Source organism: Amborella trichopoda, chromosome 7 (genome assembly GCF_054954075.1).
Source record: "Amborella trichopoda isolate Santa Cruz 75 chromosome 7, AtrichopodaSantaCruz75HAP2 v2.0, whole genome shotgun sequence".
Classification (NCBI taxonomy): Eukaryota; Viridiplantae; Streptophyta; class Magnoliopsida; order Amborellales; family Amborellaceae; genus Amborella; species Amborella trichopoda.
In genome coordinates, this window is record NC_142342.1 from 2,925,867 (window position 1) to 2,945,408 (window position 19,542).

At 36.0% G+C, this 19,542-nt stretch overlaps 1 protein-coding gene across 2 annotated transcripts; it reads left to right on the forward strand.

The window, feature by feature from the left end:
* Positions 1-11,177: 11,177 nt before the first annotated feature.
* LOC18447154 (NADH dehydrogenase [ubiquinone] 1 alpha subcomplex subunit 13-B) lies at positions 11,178-17,699 on the forward strand. Of its 2 annotated transcripts, none has more exons than XM_011629806.3 (4): positions 11,178-11,547; positions 11,682-11,909; positions 17,090-17,161; positions 17,327-17,699. In XM_011629806.3, exons 2-4 carry the CDS (start codon positions 11,695-11,697, stop codon positions 17,469-17,471), a joined length of 432 nt encoding a protein of 143 aa, XP_011628108.1. In that variant the 5' UTR covers positions 11,178-11,547; positions 11,682-11,694; the 3' UTR covers positions 17,472-17,699. The 2 variants fall into 2 exon arrangements, with proteins under 2 accessions (XP_011628108.1, XP_006857317.1); XM_006857255.4 differs by having other exon boundaries at positions 11,178-11,414.
* The last annotated feature ends 1,843 nt before the right edge of the window (positions 17,700-19,542 follow it).

Sequence of the window (19,542 nt, forward strand, 5' to 3'; positions counted from 1 at the left end):
TCTAACTTTGTGATGCACCCAAACTATCGGATTTCATATTAGATGGTTATAAATAACTGCAACCTCATTGTATCAAAGGTAGATGGTCTAAAATAAAACATGTGAGTCATTAATGTGGATAGGGTATTCTCTCTCTTCCTTTATGAGGGATGTGTAAAAATGGTTTTGTTATGGGACTATACTTTTATGGGGGCTCATGGTTTTAGTTGTGTACATGGATTCTCTTTGTAGGTGTGAAAAATGTAATCTCTTATTTAATCTATGTAGGTTAATTATAGGTGCTCTCTTATTTGTACTGTTAAAGAAAAAGTAAGTAGGAGTGAATTTTGAATTCTCAGCAAAGATTTCTCTACCTGTTTTTTAAGCGGGAAAAGTTTATATAAAGTTGTCACGTTAAATTGTAGAATTAAGGCGCACCACAAAAATCCATTGGACAAAGCTATTTAGATATTGGAAAAAATCTCATTGATCATCAGGATGTCGAGTTGTATGGATATGGAAAAATAACAGATTTCAAATATGAAAATAATACATTCTACAACACATTATCTTGACCGTCCATTTTCAAGATTTTCATGCATTTATAGATCCACTTGATTTGTATCATTCTGGGCATTTAAAATTATATATTTAGAGATGATAATAGATTCTCGGCTCAGATTCAAAATTTTTGACATCAAAATTGCATCCTATAACAAAGTTTGGAGATACGCCTTACTTGGATTGTTTAAGATTACAACTTTATACAAACTTCACCCTTTTTAAAATGAAAAAGTATACAATTGAACCATTTATTTTTGGTTCAAGATGGGAAAATTTATTCTTGACCTAGATGTGAAATTGGGTGGCTATATTCGTGCGTTGACCAAGATCAAAGTTCAAAATAAAATTTATTGAAATTTGTGACATATTTATGCTATCAGGTTTCACATTGGATGGTTATAACTTATAAGTAATTATGATATCCTTGTATAAAAAGTAGATGGTATTACAATCCCTTTAAAATCCTACTTTAGAACTTATCTCCAAAAACCTCAAAATGAGCCTATCTTGGGGTTTCAGAAACATGGGTTTTTAGTAGAAAACAATACCAAACACCTGTGTTAGGAGGAATTGGGTTTTATATAATCAGGATTTATAAAGAGAAAGTATAGAATGAGACCACTTACCTTTAATACAAGGTGGTCACAATTCTTTATAACCATTTCATGTGAAATATGAGGGCTTGGGTGTATCACAAAGTTCAAAAAAATTTATTTTAAAGTTTGAGCACAATTTCTTACAACCATTTTATGTGAAATTTAATAGCTTTGATGTATCACAAAGTTCAAAAAGATTTATTTTGAAGTTTAAGCTTGGTCAATGGAATAATTGTAGCCACCCAATTTCACATCCACGATCAAGATTAATGTGACCACGTAAATGGTCTCATTGTATACAATCCCATTTAGAAAACTCGGGATTTAAATGACTTATCTCTCATTATATTTCGTTATCGATCCCTCTATAAGCATGTAAAGTAAATTTATCTCTACCTCTAACTCCAATCAAATCCCATATTTCTTCCTTTCCAAAGTGTGAAAATGCCACTCATCTCATCTATTTCCTGGATTTCCAAATCTCTTATATGCTTAAAAATGGAATTTTTTTTAGGAATAGTTGAAAAATCTGATTTTTTTTTGTCATTGCGTAATTAGTTTAAAATGTCCAAATAAAAAATTTGAAGTTTATGTGATTCCCAATAAGTATCATATTCTATATATTATAGCTTCATCAAAGGCATGTTTTAAGTCTTAACTAAGTTTTAGGTAAGTATTCCTACTATTTAATAAATACCGATTTGCAACTATCCCAACTCAATATAATGTGCTCTTTTATGGGTGTTTTCAAGTTAAATCAAAAGGTAAGTGTAAGGGATTATTTTCAAAAGATAAAGGTAAGGTATTAAATGGTTCATCTCTCGTAAGCAATTCGATACATTTTTTTAATTAGTTTTTTAGACTAATCTATTTCAAATATAATTAAATATTATCCAAACAGGCCCTTAAAGAAATTTAAAGTTGATAACAACATTGCAATTATCCCAACAAAAATGGTTGACAGCTGCAAGAATGCGTAAACCCATATTATAGAACATTAGCAACAAGGAAAAATCTAAACTACACTTTTAAGGGTGCCGTTTGCATAGAGTCGAGGCTCCAAACAATCAAAATAGATTGCAACTTCAAATAGTGTTGAGAAATATGGTTTCAATATCCGAAATCTTTGTAGTAGCCTTCAAATATATTTTCATCTCTAAGTTTTATATTTAAAGCTTAAAAATAGTGTAGATTTAGCTGATCTATGAAAGCTTGAAAATATTGAAATTGACTATCAAAAAATGCATTACATGATGTACTATTTTCAAAACCTAAACAAGATTGTATACAATGATACCATTTACCTTTTTTTTTTTTTTTGGATAAATAGAAACTATTTACCTTTGATACAAGGTTATCACAATTCCTTACAACCATTTGATGTGAAATTCAATGGCTTGGATGTGTCACAAAGTTCATGATAGTTTCTTTTGAAGTTTGAGCTTAGTCAATAGAATAATTGTAGCCACCCAATTTTACATCTAATGGTCAAGATACTACTACTACTACCGGCCGGTTAGACTGGCCTAACTGGGCAGGGAAATTCTTGAATTTTTTTTAAAAAAATGGGAAAATGTAAAAATAAGTTTCCATGAACACTTTTCAATCTTTGCCAAATAAGAAACATTTAAAAATGCGTTAAAAATAAATCCCTTATTTTTTGAGTTTTTTATATTTGTTTGCATTTTTTTTTTAAATATCCAACCAGATCATTCAAACTGTCCAAATCTGGAACTGACAATGGCCGGTTCTGATTTGAACCGACTAATATTGTATTCACTAGTTGGTATTGGGGACATGTACAAATTATTTGGGTTGAAAAGAATCGGATGTGGATCTCATCTTTATCTCTCCGAAACACGCCTAAGAGCACCTCAAATCAGCATTAGAAATATCGTCCGGTTCAAAGAATTGGCTGGTTAGATTGAAACTGGTTACATGACGATCATGGTTAACTCCGGTTTCAGAGTTCCACTCAAGGGGGTAGATTCAGTATTTGAAAAATCAAATTGGCTTCAGAAACTGGCCAATTCAATTGGCCTGGGCAAGTCCCAACAGATCGAAAAAGTTTTCAAAAATATAAAAAGGAAAATTGTTTGTAAAGCATGATTAAACAAATCATGTCCAAATGAAATTCGTGAAGAATTGAATTTTAAAAAATCGATTTGTACACAGGGGTATTTTTTTAATTTTTTTTAAAAAATGAAAAATTGTAAAAATAAGTATTAATGGCTAAAACACTTTCTAATCTTTGCCAAAATAATGAAAAAACTTGAAAAATGGATAGGCATATATAGTATACCTATAAAATAGGTACATAGTATATATAGCATACATATAAAATAGGTACATACATAGTAAACTAGTCCAAGTCCGAGTCTCCTCAGTCATCCAAAAACAATTAAAGTTTAATTCGTAGCCTCAGCATTCTGAGACTTGGCCGGGTAATTCAGTCTCGCTTTACGGGGTAGGCGGGTTTTGGCTGAGTAGGTTGTACAAAATAATAATAAAGTTTATTTATATTAATGCTGCAAAATTTAATGATCAACATGAGCGGGATTAGGGTTCGACTCCCCCGGCTATCATCTTTTTGATGGATGCCATATTTTTTTTTTAAAAAAAAGTAACAGGTCGGCAGTCCTCACCCACTTGCCATTAGATGTTGTATTGAAAATGTAAACTACTAATTATATATAACATATTTTTATGTTTATTTTTCTTAAAAAAAAAAACAGTGAACTGGACACACCTGAGAAACTCGACTTGGCCCGAAGGTACTCGGACCTTGGGCAAGACGAGTTACTCAAGCAAATCCCAAGTAACTCGACCGAGTTTAGTACTTAAAAAAAAAAAAAATGAAAATATAAACGTAATATGTATAATTAATTAGTGGGAAGACTTTTGGTAGTCTTTCAAAACGAGAGCAGAATTTTGGCAGTCTTTCAAAACGAGAGTTTTTCAATTAATGGGCAACATTTTAGCAGTCTTTCAAAAAGATGGTTTCAATTGAGGGTTTCGATGTAAATAGAGTTTATCAACGTGTGGAAGCCGAATCCGATTTGCCTCGGACGAGTCTGATACCATTTATTTATTTATCCACTCTGAACTCTCTGCATCAGATTTGCTTATCTATTTTTAGTTTTAACCTTTGATTTGTGAATGGATAAAAAAGCAGCTAATATATTTATTTATTTGCATTGAGGAGGAGTCATTGGGCATTGTTCGTGTGTCTCATCTACACTTCACTTTGGAACTGGTATTTTTTCTTGAACATAATAACAAACTATGCAACTTTGGTGCCTCTTCAGAGACAGTTTTGGTGCTCATCATAGGGATGAGTGATAGGGCGCCATTAGGTCTTGGCGTCACAGAGGAAATTAGTTTTTCATGATTCCTCTTTTATCTTTATCTTTTCCTATCATAGCTTTTTCTTTTCTTTATTATTACACAAGGTTGGCTGGCATGTAGAAGAATCAGGACTTTGTGAAGGAAATATTGATGGCCAAAAACCTGCTTCAACTTATTTGATTAGCGGATTAGCTTATGCTAAATGTTTGCTTCAACTGATTTTGCCTTAAAAATCACAATGGACATGCTATGTCCGAGGTAGAATCCCGTATTTGTGTGAAAAATATGCTATGTTCATGGCAGTCTTTTAATCTACATTGTCCGAAAAAATCAGAAGGCACCGGGCCTATGGGCATATTGTTCATTTTCACCAACAATTGTATCATAATATAATGAAATCACACTTCTAAAAAACTATGTTTGTGGTTTTGTATGACCCAAAATTTTGCACACACACTCTTTTTATCTCAATAATCAATCTAAAAAAAAGAAAAAGTAATTTGCACCTTATATATAGTCAAAATGAGTCCCTTCCAACAATGAATCTAGACCGTCCATTTGATAAATTTCAAGATCTAGGCTTTCATGAATTCAAAATTGTTTTTTCCTTGCTTAATAGTGTTAATTTAATGATAATAAAATTGTTTAAAACATTAGGAAAGAAAAATGGTCATTCTAATACCTAGATCTAAGCATATTACAAAAATGGACGACCTATGTTAATTGGGCTAACAAATACTTTGTAGATTGTATTTTTATTTATTTATTTATGTATTTATTTTTGTGATTGTTCATTAGAATGAAAATAGTGTATATTTTAAATTTTTGTTCAAACAAATGGCCCTAACATAACTTTTGAAGGTTGTTGCATTATATTATTATACAATTGTTGTATGAAATCATTGCTATATATATGCACACATGATGGAGCTCTAACTAGTGTACGAATAACTAATGGAGAAACGAATGAGTTTTAATGACAATAAGTCTATATCAAGGGTTAGCATTGAGGCCGTACCTTTTTGTCTTAGTTGTGGACAATTAAACTAGGCACCTACATGATGAGGTACCATGGTGCATGTTGCTCTCAGATGACATATTTTTTATTGATGATATTCAAAAGGCGTCAACACAAAGTTATAACTTTGGAGGGATACAATGGTCAAGAAGTACAAAAAAGATTGTACTTTTTACATCTTAGGTCGATAATCCAGGAAAATGGAGAGATCGAGGAAGATGTTGCACACAGAACTAAAGCTGAAGTGGAGATGTGCAATAGGAATTTATATCATCGTCACATATCGATAAGGCTGAAAGTCAAGTTCTATAGGACAGTGGTGAGACCAACTTTGCTCTAGGGGGCGAAATGTTGGGCGGACAGAAAACAATATACGCATAGAATGAATATAGCGGAGATGATGATGTTGAGATGGATGAGTGACAAGACAAGAAGGGATAGAATTCGAAATGAATATATTCGAAAGAATTTAAGCGTGGCACCAATAGGCAATAAAATGAGAGAGAGTAGACTTAGGTGGACTGACCATGTGTAACGCCGACCAAGTACAATACCTGTTAGGAGCTGCGAATTAATTTAAGTGGAAGGATTGAAAATGACAAGCGGTAGGGCCAAAAGGATGCGATTGGAAATAATCCAAAAAGTTATGAGGACTTATAGCCTCACTAAGGATATGACATTTAATAGAACAGAATGGATAACCAGGATTCATGTAGGCAGCCCCAATTCATTGGGCAAATGCTAAATTGATGATGATCATATAATTTTTCACACATAAATACAACAAGTCAGCTACCTGCTCAAATCCCTCACTAACTTTATGGGAAAAAAATGAGTATGGCTTACCATGAAAGTTGTTAGATGCATAGAAGAGAAATTCTTAAACCACTCAACATGAAAATCCACTAAAGTTAGAATTGTCTAAAGTTTAGTAGTCGTATATAATTGTTGGGTTTAGTGATAGCCAAAATTTTCTTCGAAAGGTTAAAGGCAGTATGAAAGAAGCTCAAATGATCACTATAAGGGGGGATCAATGATCGCATAAATACTCATCCTTTTGAGGGTCATCCCTTTGAGGGTCATCCCTTTGAGGGTTATGGGAATGGATCTCTAAAGATGGAGATTAGTCTCCAAAAGAGAGTCATAGCCTCCGAGTAAGAGGCGGTATTCCCATGAGTTTTAGGTTGGTAAGGCTCCCACTTCTAGAGAGAAAAGCTCTCGGTTGCTCTCGATGTTATCTTTTGGGTAGCGTTAGAAGGTATTGGTTGACGATATTGTTGGGTTTATGTGGCCTTTAAAGGCCTTATGAGTGTGTAATGAAAAATATTTACTATAGTGGAACATAAATTCAGTGGGAGTGTGGTCTCTCGAAGACCATACTAAGCAAATGATATTTGTGGATAACAGACTGTGCTCGACGATCTAGGCCAGTCGGTTGGAAAACCCAAGGTACCTAGGCATAAAAACTAAATCGAAAAGGATTTTTGGGTTAGCCCTTGATGAGGTTAGAGCTTATGCCTAGATGATTGAGCCAATGGACTGTGTGACCCTTGTGTGTGATGGTATGCCTGTAGAGACGGGAGCCAAAACCTCATCCATTTTCCATCACACAGCATGCATATAGATAGGTCGTTCGAGAAAGCTAGATATCCACCTTTAGGTAAAGCATATGCATGTGCGAGATATACCCCTATGCGCCATAGAGCTGAAGTCACATCAGGTCGTAGTGACATTGACTTGTCTCTAGGGGAAGACCTGTAATCCACAGACTGGGATTGCGACTCCTTAGCTCATCAACCAAACTTTGGTGACCCGCTAATGAGCCCCTGCTTGGACTGTGGGTCATGGGAAACATTGGGTCGGTTCGATAAAGCAAGTGTGGTCTGTTGTCCACAGTTGAAGATGGAGTACCCCCGTGATCGTTGATTGAATTCCTAAACCATATGGATCCACTTCTCATCATTTTAATTTAATTGTGTTGATTTTATTATTAAATTATTTTAGATTTATTATTTGTAAGTCATTTGATATTTTATTTATTATTTTTGGACTTATAAAAATGAAGTTATTAATTTGCAAAGTTATAATGTTTTAAAATTCATTTTAAATTTTAAAATACTTATTAAAAAATTACATGGGGACCCATAGTGCACATGGGTCCACCATGTGATTATTAGGTGGGGCCCCACATACCATACATGGGTGGCACGCCCCACCCTTTGATACCTTATCTTGTTTTGTGTTCAAGTTTGTTAAATATGGTAACTACATCTTGTAGCATGTGGTCAAATCTTTATTAGAAAATATTGACTATATCTTATCTTGATTGTTGAAGGAATATCTTGACTCGATATTATTGAAATATTCTCATGGAAAATATGAGATGAAATGTGCAATCTACGGTATGAACAATATCTTTAATGGATTTAATTTATTTAAATATATTGATGAAAAAATAGTTTAAGAAAAGAGGGATAATGGTTTATGCACCTTCCATAATGTTGATAGCCCATTTATGGAATAGATGGCTCAGATCTCTCACCCCACAAGTCACTTTGATCAATAGTCCATATTCAATCTCAAAAAAGAGGCAAACTATGGGAAACCCTAGATCTGAATTTCACTATAAATAAGGGTGCTCTCCCCCATCTCAACACACATCTCTCTCCCATAAACTCTCTCACTCTTTTCCCTAGGGGCCACACCCCTCTCTCTCTCTACTCTCGTATTTCTTTCTCTCTCTCTCATTATCAAATCTAAGGGTTGAAAAATTAGGGTTTGAGCCTAATTATTTTGGAGTTAGAGTTTTGTAGAGATTTAAGGGTGATTACCTAGTTTGGCCGAAATTAGCTTTTCCGGTTCGAGATTGAAGCTAGACCGTTGATCCCGAGCCATTGGATGTGGTGACTTTGTGTGGGGTGTAAAAAGCTCGGTTGAGGTAACCTCCGATATCTTTTCTTTTAATTGTTTGTTATTTTATTTTATATTCTCAAGCACAGTATTAGGTTGTATGAATGGCATTAAGAAGTTGATATTTATTTTATTTATGTGTTATTTAATTTTTGGAATTTCTATTGTTTGTAAAAAAGACCATCTGTGAGTGATATTGTTGCCAAAAGTATAAGGGGTGATTATTATTATTATTATTAAAAAAATTGTATTTCTCCTACAAAAGATTACATAGGTATTTATTTCAGATATTGCTCAATCGAGAGAGCGGGTTTAGAAAAGAAGATCGATGATGGTATTTTACCGGTGTTTAGAGATAAGTATTATCTCTTATAACCCAAAACTGTAATCTCCATTATGATAGTGGATTTCTACTTGCTGAGGCCATGGATGTAGCCCTATAGGGTGAACCAAGTAAACTGTGTGTTGTTGTAGTGTGATTTTTATGTTTGCTTTATTTGTTGCACTTGATTTATAGTTATATTCATCTACTTCACATTAAGCCAAGAGATTCTTAGTTCCGCAAGCCAGGGGTTACCGATAACTGTACAGAGAAAATGTATAGAAGATATCTACAGGTTAACAAAAATGTGAGAGAACTAGACTATATTAAATGTAATAAGAGTGATGATCAAAGGGTCTTGGTTAGGGGTGGCTATAGGTCGGGTTGAATTAAGCCGGACCCAAACCCGAAAAAATATTATGGAATCAGGACCCGACTAAACCTGAAGTCACTTGACTCGTACTTGAACTTGAAAATATAATGTGGGTCCCGGACTCGGACTTGAAGCAAACCAGACCTAATCAGACCCTACCCAAAAATCAAAATATCAATATATTGAAATATATTTCATGATTTGTTTATATACATGCATTATTTAAAGATTATTAAGTATACATGTATAATTATATTTATTCAACTATTATTAAAATATCACGGAATAAATATTATTTAGATATTTACACTAATCGGGGTCGAGTCCGGGTTGGGTCTACCTAGACCCAGTTTCAGACCTGAATGGTGATCGGGTCCAAGATTTTGGATCTGAATTGGACCCACCAAGTCCAATTTTTGAACTCATACTTGAGCCTGGGTTGGGTCTTGGTCTGGGTCCATTGCCACCACTAGTCTTGGTGACGGATGAAGAGATCAACGAAATGTGGAGATATCAACATTGAATGGTTGACCAAGTTGTACAATAAAGTGTTGTGAATAAAGATGATGACAAACAAATGGAAGAAAAGTATTGTGATACATATCTAAACATACAAAAGATACTTACATAATTGTGCAAACTATCGAGGGATCAAACTTATCGGGCACATTATGAAGCTGTGGGGGAGAGTGATTGAGCAACGACTGAAGCATGAAACAAGTATATCAGAAAACCAATTTAATTTTATACTAAGGAAGTCAACAATTGAGGCTATTTTCCTACTTAGGCAGCTAATTGAGAAGTTTAGGGCAAAGGGGAAAAGATTTCCACATGGTATTTATTAAAGGTGATAGGAAGAAAAGTTAAGATAGAGTACCTCAAGATTTAATTTTGTGGGTGTTGAAAAAAAAAAGGGTCTTTAGATACAATATAGATTTAGTAAGAGATATGTACGAGAGAGCGCTAACTACTGCGCTAACAACTAGTAGAGAGACAAATGAATTTTCAGTGACAAAAGGTCTATATTAGGGGTCAGCGTTGAACCCATACCTATTTGTTTTAGTTATGAACAATTTATTTAGGCACCTACAAGACGAGGTACTGTATTTGTGGATGATATAGTTTTGATCGATGAGACTCGAAGTGGCATCAACACAAAGTTATAACTTTGGAGGGATAATTTAGAATTTAAATGTTACTAAGATATAATATGTGAAATGTACGTTAAATAATAATAGGAATAGAGAAGGTGAAATAGTTAAGATTGAAGGCCAAAAAATACCAAAAATATCGCATTTTCGATATATTAGGTCGATAATCTAGAAAAATAAAGAGATTGAGGAAAATGTCACACATAAAATTAGAGTTGGATGGGCAGAGTGGAGTTGGCAACTAGAGTTTTATGTGATCGCTACATATCAATGAGGTGGAAGGACAAATTCTACATGACTCATATGATGAGTGTAGCTGAGATGAACATGTTAGAGATTGACAAGTGGCAAGATATGAATGAATAGAATTCGAAATGAATACATCCGGGATAACTTAGGTGTAGTTCCAATCAACGATAAGATGAGCTCCAATAGACGATAAGATGAGAGAAAGTAGACTTAAGTGGGCTGGTCATGTAGACCGCATACCTAATACAACACCAATTAAGATATACGAGTTGGTTCAAGTGGAAAGCAAAAAAAAAAAACAAGGGATAGGCCTAAAAAGACATGGTTAGAAGTCGTGAGAAAATACATAAGGACTTATGCCTTCAAAGACAATATAACATTTATTAAATAAGAATGATAGATCAGGATTCATATAGTGGACTCCAAATAATTTGAAAAAAATTCTAATGTTGATGAAGATATTCAAGGACCATGCCATAGAACATTAACATCCAAGGGAGTTTGCATCTATTAGAGGGGGACCGTATGTGGACATGTTAGTCGGCCGACTCATAGAATCCTGTCTTCGTGAGAGAGTATTCAATCGGATGGACGGATTCAATCGGAGATGTGAGATGTGAGGGAGTGTGCGTGTATTCAAGCTAAAAACTGTTTGTTGAGAGCTTTTGCCATTTCATTTCATAGGCTCCTGTAAAATCTGCCAAAATTAGGACATTCTTCTCTATCAGAGGGACCATGCATTTACGGTTTGGCTCATGTCAACTTCCCTGAAAAGAGAGATATACAGAGATCTGTGTGGCAGTTACAAGCTTGAGAAGTTAGGGGATTTTGGTTGTAGGCTGCCGGAATTTGGAGAAATCAGGGCACTTCCCTTTCAGATTGCCGGAATAACCAGTGGTTTAAGGTTAGTCTCACCATCCTCCTTTAAATAGAACCATCTAGGAATTTAGTGTTGCAGTTTGACCGAGGTTCGAGTAATTGGGGCATTTGTCATATCAAAGGCAAGAGAGAAACTAGTGATTTTTGTCATAGCAGAGGTGAGACAAAAACTAGTGATTTTATTATTCATGTATTCGCAAAATCCAATTTTTGAGGGTTTTCACTTTCCCAAACTGTTGGACGCCTCAAGAAATTGTTATTTTATTTTTTATTTTTTTATTTTTTTTCGCAGAGGGTTGGTAAAGATGACTGAATCCATGATCAGGAAGAAGCCGGGCATGGTTAGTGTTAAGGAGATGCCAGTTTTGCAGGATGGCCCTCCACCTGGTGGGTTTGCGCCCGTTCGTTATGCTCGAAGGATTCCATCGAAAGGGCCAAGTGCTGTTGCCATTTTTCTCACTGCTCTTGGTGCCTTCTGTTATGGAATGTATGAGGTTGGACAGGGTAACAAGGTTCGAAGGTACTGATTTCTTTGTTTTTGGCGAGGTTGATTGCTGGTTTTCTACCTTTTTATTTTCACTATCTTCTTTCTTTGAATATGAATCGAGCTTATTTCAGTGATATGCTTGTTTATTTTCATATTTGTAGTTTTTTCCCTTTTTCTTCAATTAATCTGGAAATGTGTGCTGTATTCATCTCCATTTCAAATTATGATCTATGTGTGTTTCTTACATGTGCTTTCCCTGGATTGTGATCAGTTTAATTTGTTATCTTAGCATTATATTTGTTCTTCTTTCTGGATCTTAATAACATTTATATACTATGCATTATAATTTTTGATCATTTATGGTGTACTTGCATTTTGTTTTTTCTGTCTAGCAAATTTTTTAAAGAGTATATATTTGTAATTTGAAGCAAGGGAAAAAAATCTTACTTATCTCTACTTCAAATTGGGGCTTCTGTTTTTTTTTTTTGAGAGGCAAAATTGGAGCTTATGTTATTCCGTCAATTAGTTAATAGATGCATTTGCTTTGAAGAGATGGGAGCCTACTGTAATGAGTAACACTGTATTCTTTTAAGGGTACTTGTCTATGTGGATCGCAATTCGCGAGTAAGAAGTTTGGTAGAAATGTGTTATGATGGAGCAATTGAGGTCCACTTATTACTTATTTGGAAATCATTGTTTCCATCAAAGTTGTCCAATAGCAATGAGTGGTGATGAAGCAATATCTAGAAATCATTGGCTCTGATGAAGTTTTCAGAGCAATTCCAAGGAACTTAAGCTCCAGATTACATAATTTAATAATGAAAGGATGACAAGTAATGGTGAGGTGAGTTTAATTACAAGTATGAAAAGGGTTAGTGTACATGTAATGTTTGATTGGAACCATTTAAATTTTTGAACAAATTGCCATTTGGTTTGCGTGGCTAAGAAAAAATTATCTTTTCACTTTTTTTAGTTGCTAGGTCATAGACCAGAAACACTATATGCCCTGTTGTACCACCTGTGGTGTTGGAAGTTGGAGACTTTTGTCTGGATAGGAACAGAATAAGGGTATTAGGACTGTAACATTTTGATCAAAGGTCTTCTTTGATATTTTGGATGAGGAATTTGGGACTTTTGTTTGGGAAGCCAACTTCTTCAGAATGGCTCAGAAGCTAAAGCATTCCTCTCTCCCCTATCATTCACTTCCTGGCCCCTCTACCCAACCCCTCCCCCACATGACAAAAAATTAATCATCTAATTCTTCCCCTACACTGGTTTCTCACAAAGCAGGTAACGACATGCAATTGTGTAATTTACCCTTGTCTACTGGCAGTGGCTGCCAGTTTTGTATTGCGAAACTTCATCTGTAACCATCATGCAAAATACGTAATACAATAATGTTACTTATTTCATAAAAGAATCTCATTTCAAGAAGCTAACTAGATCTCTGGATACCTATTAGCATGTTCTATTTTCAATAGCTTCTTATAATACATGTTTACAGCATTGCGGCTTGGAGGTCCCTAACCCGTCCATTTTATGTCGTGAGTGGGAGACTGATGGCCATCTTCTTTTCTATTGTCCTAGGTGTAGTTACATGTTGTCGTTTATGGTGGTGGCCTTTTGGGTGGATTGGGTATTCCTATGGCTATCATTAATCCAAGGTTGGGAGTGCAGTTCCCTTGCTTATGAATTATGAGAGTTGAGTTTTTCTATAAATAGAAAAGTTCTTTTGGAAGCTGTCATCCTCTGTCATAATTTAGGGTCTCTGGAGAGAGAGGAACGAGCGTGTATTTAAAGGGAATAAGTCATCTATTGGTACCCTGAGGGAGAGCATATCTCCTGGGTCCTTGCTTGTTCTAAAGTTCAAATGTCTGAAAATGTTGGACTTCTTGATTTTCAGACTTCTTGAGCTGGTGGAGGAATGTGCCCTCACCTGTCCAATCTCTGGACCATTTTGTAATGTCAGAGGCTACTTTTGGCTTTTTCAATTTCACATTTGATGGGCTGGTGCTTTATTTGGGACACAGGGAAGATGTTGATGTCCTTCTTTGGCCCTTTTGGGCTTGGCACTTGACCATGGCTGAGCAAATGCTTCCTCAGGGGCATTATAATCACCTTGAACCGCTCGTGATTCTTTTTGTTAGTGGAAGGGGATTGCCTTGATGTCATCATATGGGTTAAGAAGGATAACTGGCCCACTAGACTGTGGCCCATGTATTGGCAGAGTTGGTTGAGCGATTTATAGATGCATTAATTTATTGTGGCTTGTTCATTGAGATGCCGATGAGGCAGCTAGTGTGTTTGTTTTAGTTATGAGATTCTGTTGTGTCGCTTAATTTATGTGCTTTCCTTGTTTTGTTTGTGGCATTAGCTTGCCTTCTTAATTGATTAAGTCAGTACCATTTCAGAAAAGAAAAAAATGTAGAGGTGTGTTCAGTTTCAAAAAAAAATAAAAATGTAGAGGTTTGTTTCCTTGATTAATGAAATTTTTATCTTTCCCAGCATAAGAAAAGCATTTGTCAGCTTCAATAGCAGCCTCAAGTACTGGAAACCGTGACATGCCAATTTTTTTTCATGATCTTACTTTACGAGGGATCTAACCACCACATCTTTTATTGAGATAAGTTGACTTTATATTATCATCATCGTCAAACCTTTTCCCAACTAATTGGGGTCGGCTACATGAATCCTGGTCCACCATTCTGGTCTATTGAGGGCCATAACCTCAATGAGGCCATAAGTCCCCATATATTTTCTCACTACTTCCAACTATGTCTTTTTGGGCCTACCCCTTGCCCTTTTTGAGCCTTCCTCCCTAACTGACTCATACCCCCTAATAGATGTTATATTGGATTTGCGCCGCACATGGCGAGCCCACCTAAGTTTTCTTTCTCTCATCTTATTGCTTATTGGTGCCACACACCTAAATTCTCTCAAATGTATTCATTTCGAATTCTATCCCTTCTTGTTTTGCCCTTATGCATCTCAACATCCTCAACTCAGCCACACTTATTTTATGAGTATGTTGTTTTTTAACCACCCAACATTCCGCTCTATAAAGTAAACCTGGTCTAATAGCTATCCTATAAAACTTCCCTTCAACTTCATTGAACGATATATTTAAATTTGTCCAAATTCACAAACCCAAGTATTAATGTAAACAAGAATCATATCATTGACCTCTCACACACAATAACAAAAAACTCTCTTACTCCCCTATCGTAGGTGCATTGAAACCAATGAAATAACAAAAAGTTGGATCAGAGATGAAGCATTTCTCAGAGGCAATCTTGTATTTACAATAAGTTACGGTTCATACGCTTTGTAAAGTTGTAAATTATAAAATATGTAGGAAATGATGGCATTTAGAAAGTTTATGGGTCATAAAAATGGGAGATCTACTCCAACCCAAAAATGCACCCGTGAAACTCCTTCCCAAAATAGAGGATACTCCACTCTAAGTTAGTGAAATGATGGTTCTGCTTACTCATGGAATTACGATTTTTGACAGAGATCTGGATCCCGTTAAGATGGGATTGAGTTCCCTGACTTCCTGGGTTGAGATCCCAAATATCGAGCAATCATTTTGGAATCGAGATCTCGTGTCTCGGAGTGCAGGATCGAGCTTCTAGAGCGGGGGTGATCCCCTTCATAAAAGATCGTGGGAATTATGGTCTGCACGCCTCCAACACAACTACAAATTTTAGGAAATAACAGAATAAATTCTCAAGGCAACTAAGGCTAAGACCAATAAGTTGACTTTATATATAGACAAAATATACAAAGGACTTACCAAGAAGGCAGCCCACAGACTGGGTACTCAAAAGATGTGGACTATTTGGTTACACAACCTGTTTTTGCTACCTTTTCTGAATTTTCCTGAATGAAGCCTATCTATGATAGCCAGGCTGGTAATGAATGTTCATTCATTTGGTTAGGGAACCCATTCCCATTTGTATTTGACGAGATTTGAAGATTAAAAAAATCCAATTTAGCCCATGGTGTCTTTGCCACACAATGAACACTTCAGGAATTGGCAGACTTGAGTTACGTAATTTGCAGGGTGTTTATCTTATTAAAGACCGGAATTTGGTGGCAATTTTCTGGTCAGTTCGTACCAGGACCCAGTCACGTGGGGTAGGCTGGATGTAGCATCTCTTAAGCTTAGTTTTTGGTAGTTTCTTGAGGAAAAATCCAAGTTCAGCTGTTGTGTATGGGATATTTTGGGATGCAGAAGGAAGGAAGTTGATGAGTTACTCGGGCCCCTCGGTTGTATGTGGCTCAACAATTGCAGAGGATTATGAACTGCTTATAGGCTTATGTATTGCTCCATTCCATTTGGAAGTACAGTTGGTGGTTGAGGAGGATTGTTTAAAGGGAAAAGTTTATATAGAGCCGAGGCTCTAAACAATCAAATTAGAGCCTACCTAAAAAAATTTACTAGAAGAGGTTGTTTTGATGCCCAAATATCCTCAAATTGATCATCTCAACATCAGGATGCATGGACATGAGAAAAAAATGGATTTAAAGTTTTGGAAATAGTGTATTTTGTAACGCATTTTTGGACCGTCAAGTTTCAAGATTTTCAAGTTTTCATAGATCTGTTGATCTACACTACTTTTTGAAGCTTTAAACTTTATAAATAAAGATGAAAATATATTTTAAGGCTATCACAAAGATCTCCAGTATTGAAACCACATTTCTCGGCAGTACTTGAAGGTAGGCTCAAATTTGAATTTGATTGTTTAGAGCCTAGGCTCTATACCAACCGCACCCTTGTTTAAATGTCACTTCGTGGGCCTAAAAGGAGTCACCGTTCCATGGCATGTGGCTATGTTCTTTTTGGAGGTATTTGACATTCGTGATTCTAGGGAGATTATCTTTCCAATATGTTGTCTGTGGTGCCTGTGAAGCAGCAGACCCTTGCGGATGAAGGGGTTCTTGGAGATACTCTGTGTTGTAATCTGTAGTTGTACTTGTATGTTTTTATTTATTTAATACATTATGTTTCTGAAAAAAAAAAAAAAATCTATTCTCATTCTAATTGCTCCTGCTCATTGTCTTATCCCAAGGCTAAATATGTGTATGTTATGCCCTTCATTGTACCTTCAACGTATCCACACCCATTCCACATGTGGCCCCATGTGGCCCGAGTTCTATGTCAATCCTATCGTTTCTATGCACTGAATTATCATTGTCATGTGCTGCAGGGCAATTAAAGAAGAAAAATATGCTGCTCGTAGAGCAATACTTCCGGTGCTGCAAGCTGAAGAAGATGAGAGGTATGATTATGGGTTTCTCTTTGACGTGTTTTAAATTGGTAATATAACATTGGATTTTGCTGTTTTTTTTTTGGTGTGTGTTTCTGTGTGCGCATGAGAGAGAGTATAACTATTTGTCGGCTAGATGTTATATTGCATAGTGTGTGAAATAGCTGTACGGTACAGGTTTGTGAAGGAATGGAAGAAGGTATTGGAAGAGGAGGCCAGAATTATGAAGAATGTCCCCGGTTGGAAAGTTGGCGAGAGTGTCTACAACTCTGGGAAGTGGATGCCTCCTGCCACTGGTGAGCTTCGACCCGATGTGTGGTAGGGTTTTCAAGCCCTTTCTTTGGGGCTTTGGGCAACTGCTGATGGCAGTGGGTTTCAAACCAGATGATCAATTGCTTCTTGATAAGGGCTACTACTAAAAAATTTCGCCCCCCTTTTTTCTCTTTTTTTTTAACGTGAAACACTATCCTTTTTTCCTTTATAACATATTTTACATAAAACGGAGATGGACCAGGCCATTCCGTTCCATCATGGATGCATTTTAAACTTCTTTGTTGGTTGTTATTGCTCTCACCCTCTCATAGTATGGTTGCATGATGGAGTTTTTGGGTTATATATAATTTGAGTAGTTCAATAACAGGAATAGAACTTGAGATGTAGCAGACAGGATATATTACATAGAATCTTGAGATGCCAAGGATATTTGGAGATGAGTTGTCGGCTTTTAAGCTGGAAAAATTACTCGATCCATCGCCTTGGGATTGACATGGATAGTGGATGTTGGATATATGTCAATCTTGGATGTTGGATATGAGTACCTATACTGTGTCCTATGAAAAAAATAAAAGAAATATACTGTCCTCCTCTAAAAGAGGACAGTGGGAGTGGATTGTACACTTCCTCTGCGGGCAAAACACTATGCCAAAGCTATTTTTTTGACTTCAAAACTTTGAAGTCGTTTTACTGATCTCTAAGATTATTCTGAGAAAAGAAACCGACTTGGAGCTCAAGACGCTCCAACTTAATGTTGTCTCAACATTAATTTTGCACGTTTTGGTTTTTCAGATGCCACAAATCATTCTTTCAGGTTGTTACAGTGTGAATTAGAGGTGATTTTTGAACTTTTAGATGACAAATATCCCCATCGAATTATTTGAGGCACCGGTGTGCGAGTCCTTGTTGATATTCCAACAAAACAAAGAAAATGAGAAGTGCAAGGGTTTTGTGGTTTGCCAATTCCCTCCACAAAACACTCTCTCTATCGAAGTGAAAAATGACAATTTCATGAACAGAAATACGGATACCTATTCTGTTAGAAAAATATTATAGGCTTATTTTTTTTATTTTTTATTATTATTAAAAAAAAATTCCCATAAGTATTATACGGGGTATTCATGTTGAATGAGAAAAAGTCTCGGTTGAGCTCAATGTTGTCTTCTTGCATCTAGGAGTGCGAAAAAAATGGGTGATGAGTGCGAAAAAAATGGGTGATGAGTGGGTTTTATGGGTCAAGTGAGTTGGTCTAAAAAGTATGATCAACATGATATTGTCAAGGGTTAGAGATATAGCTCTTTATACCAAATAAGTGATCTTGCTCTAATAGAATAAGAATCCTTTGGAGAATCCTTAAGGTCATCCACATACAAGAGATGGAGAATCCTTTAGTAAATTGCAACAAGAGATGGTAAATTGCAATAAAAATATGAGGCCGAGCTAATTGTGAAGGTCCACTTGAGGGTGCAGGAGGCCCCACTCGCATCGTAATTGAAGGAAGGAAGAATCACCACAACGCTCCCGCATCGTAATTGAAGGAAGAAAGAATCACCACAACGCTCCTCCAAGAGGCAAAGCCGGATGAGAGATGGGCGATCCTTTAAGATCATTGCCAAGCTCTTTGCCGGTCGACTGGAATCTGCTAATTCTGAGTAGATTTGGTTTAGGTTACACCGCTTGTGCCACCCAGCTTGATTGCCTCAAAATGAATGGTAGTTTCCACATGCCACCACTCCGCGACCATTTTTGGGCAGATTCATTGAATTTGGACTCTTTTGGTATGTTTCCCCAAAACAGCAGGCTGGAAAATCTATTTGAAATTGACAGTCACCTGCTCTAGTCGATTTTTAGCTTTTAAAATACCATTTCAAGATCATTCATAGGGTTAGACTTTCAAACTCCTTCCTCTGAAAATTTGTAAAATTGTAGGCCAAAAAACATGATACCTTGAGAAAAGGTTGGACTTAGGAAGACCTTAGCTTTAGGTCATTAAACCTGCGGCCCTTAGGTTAAGAAAGCCTTTCAACCAAGCCAATGCCTGGTCAAAACTTGAAGAGAAACAAAGAGGGTGCACGGCATAAACTCAGTCGGTCTTGATACGGCAAAGCCTTGAAGCCTTG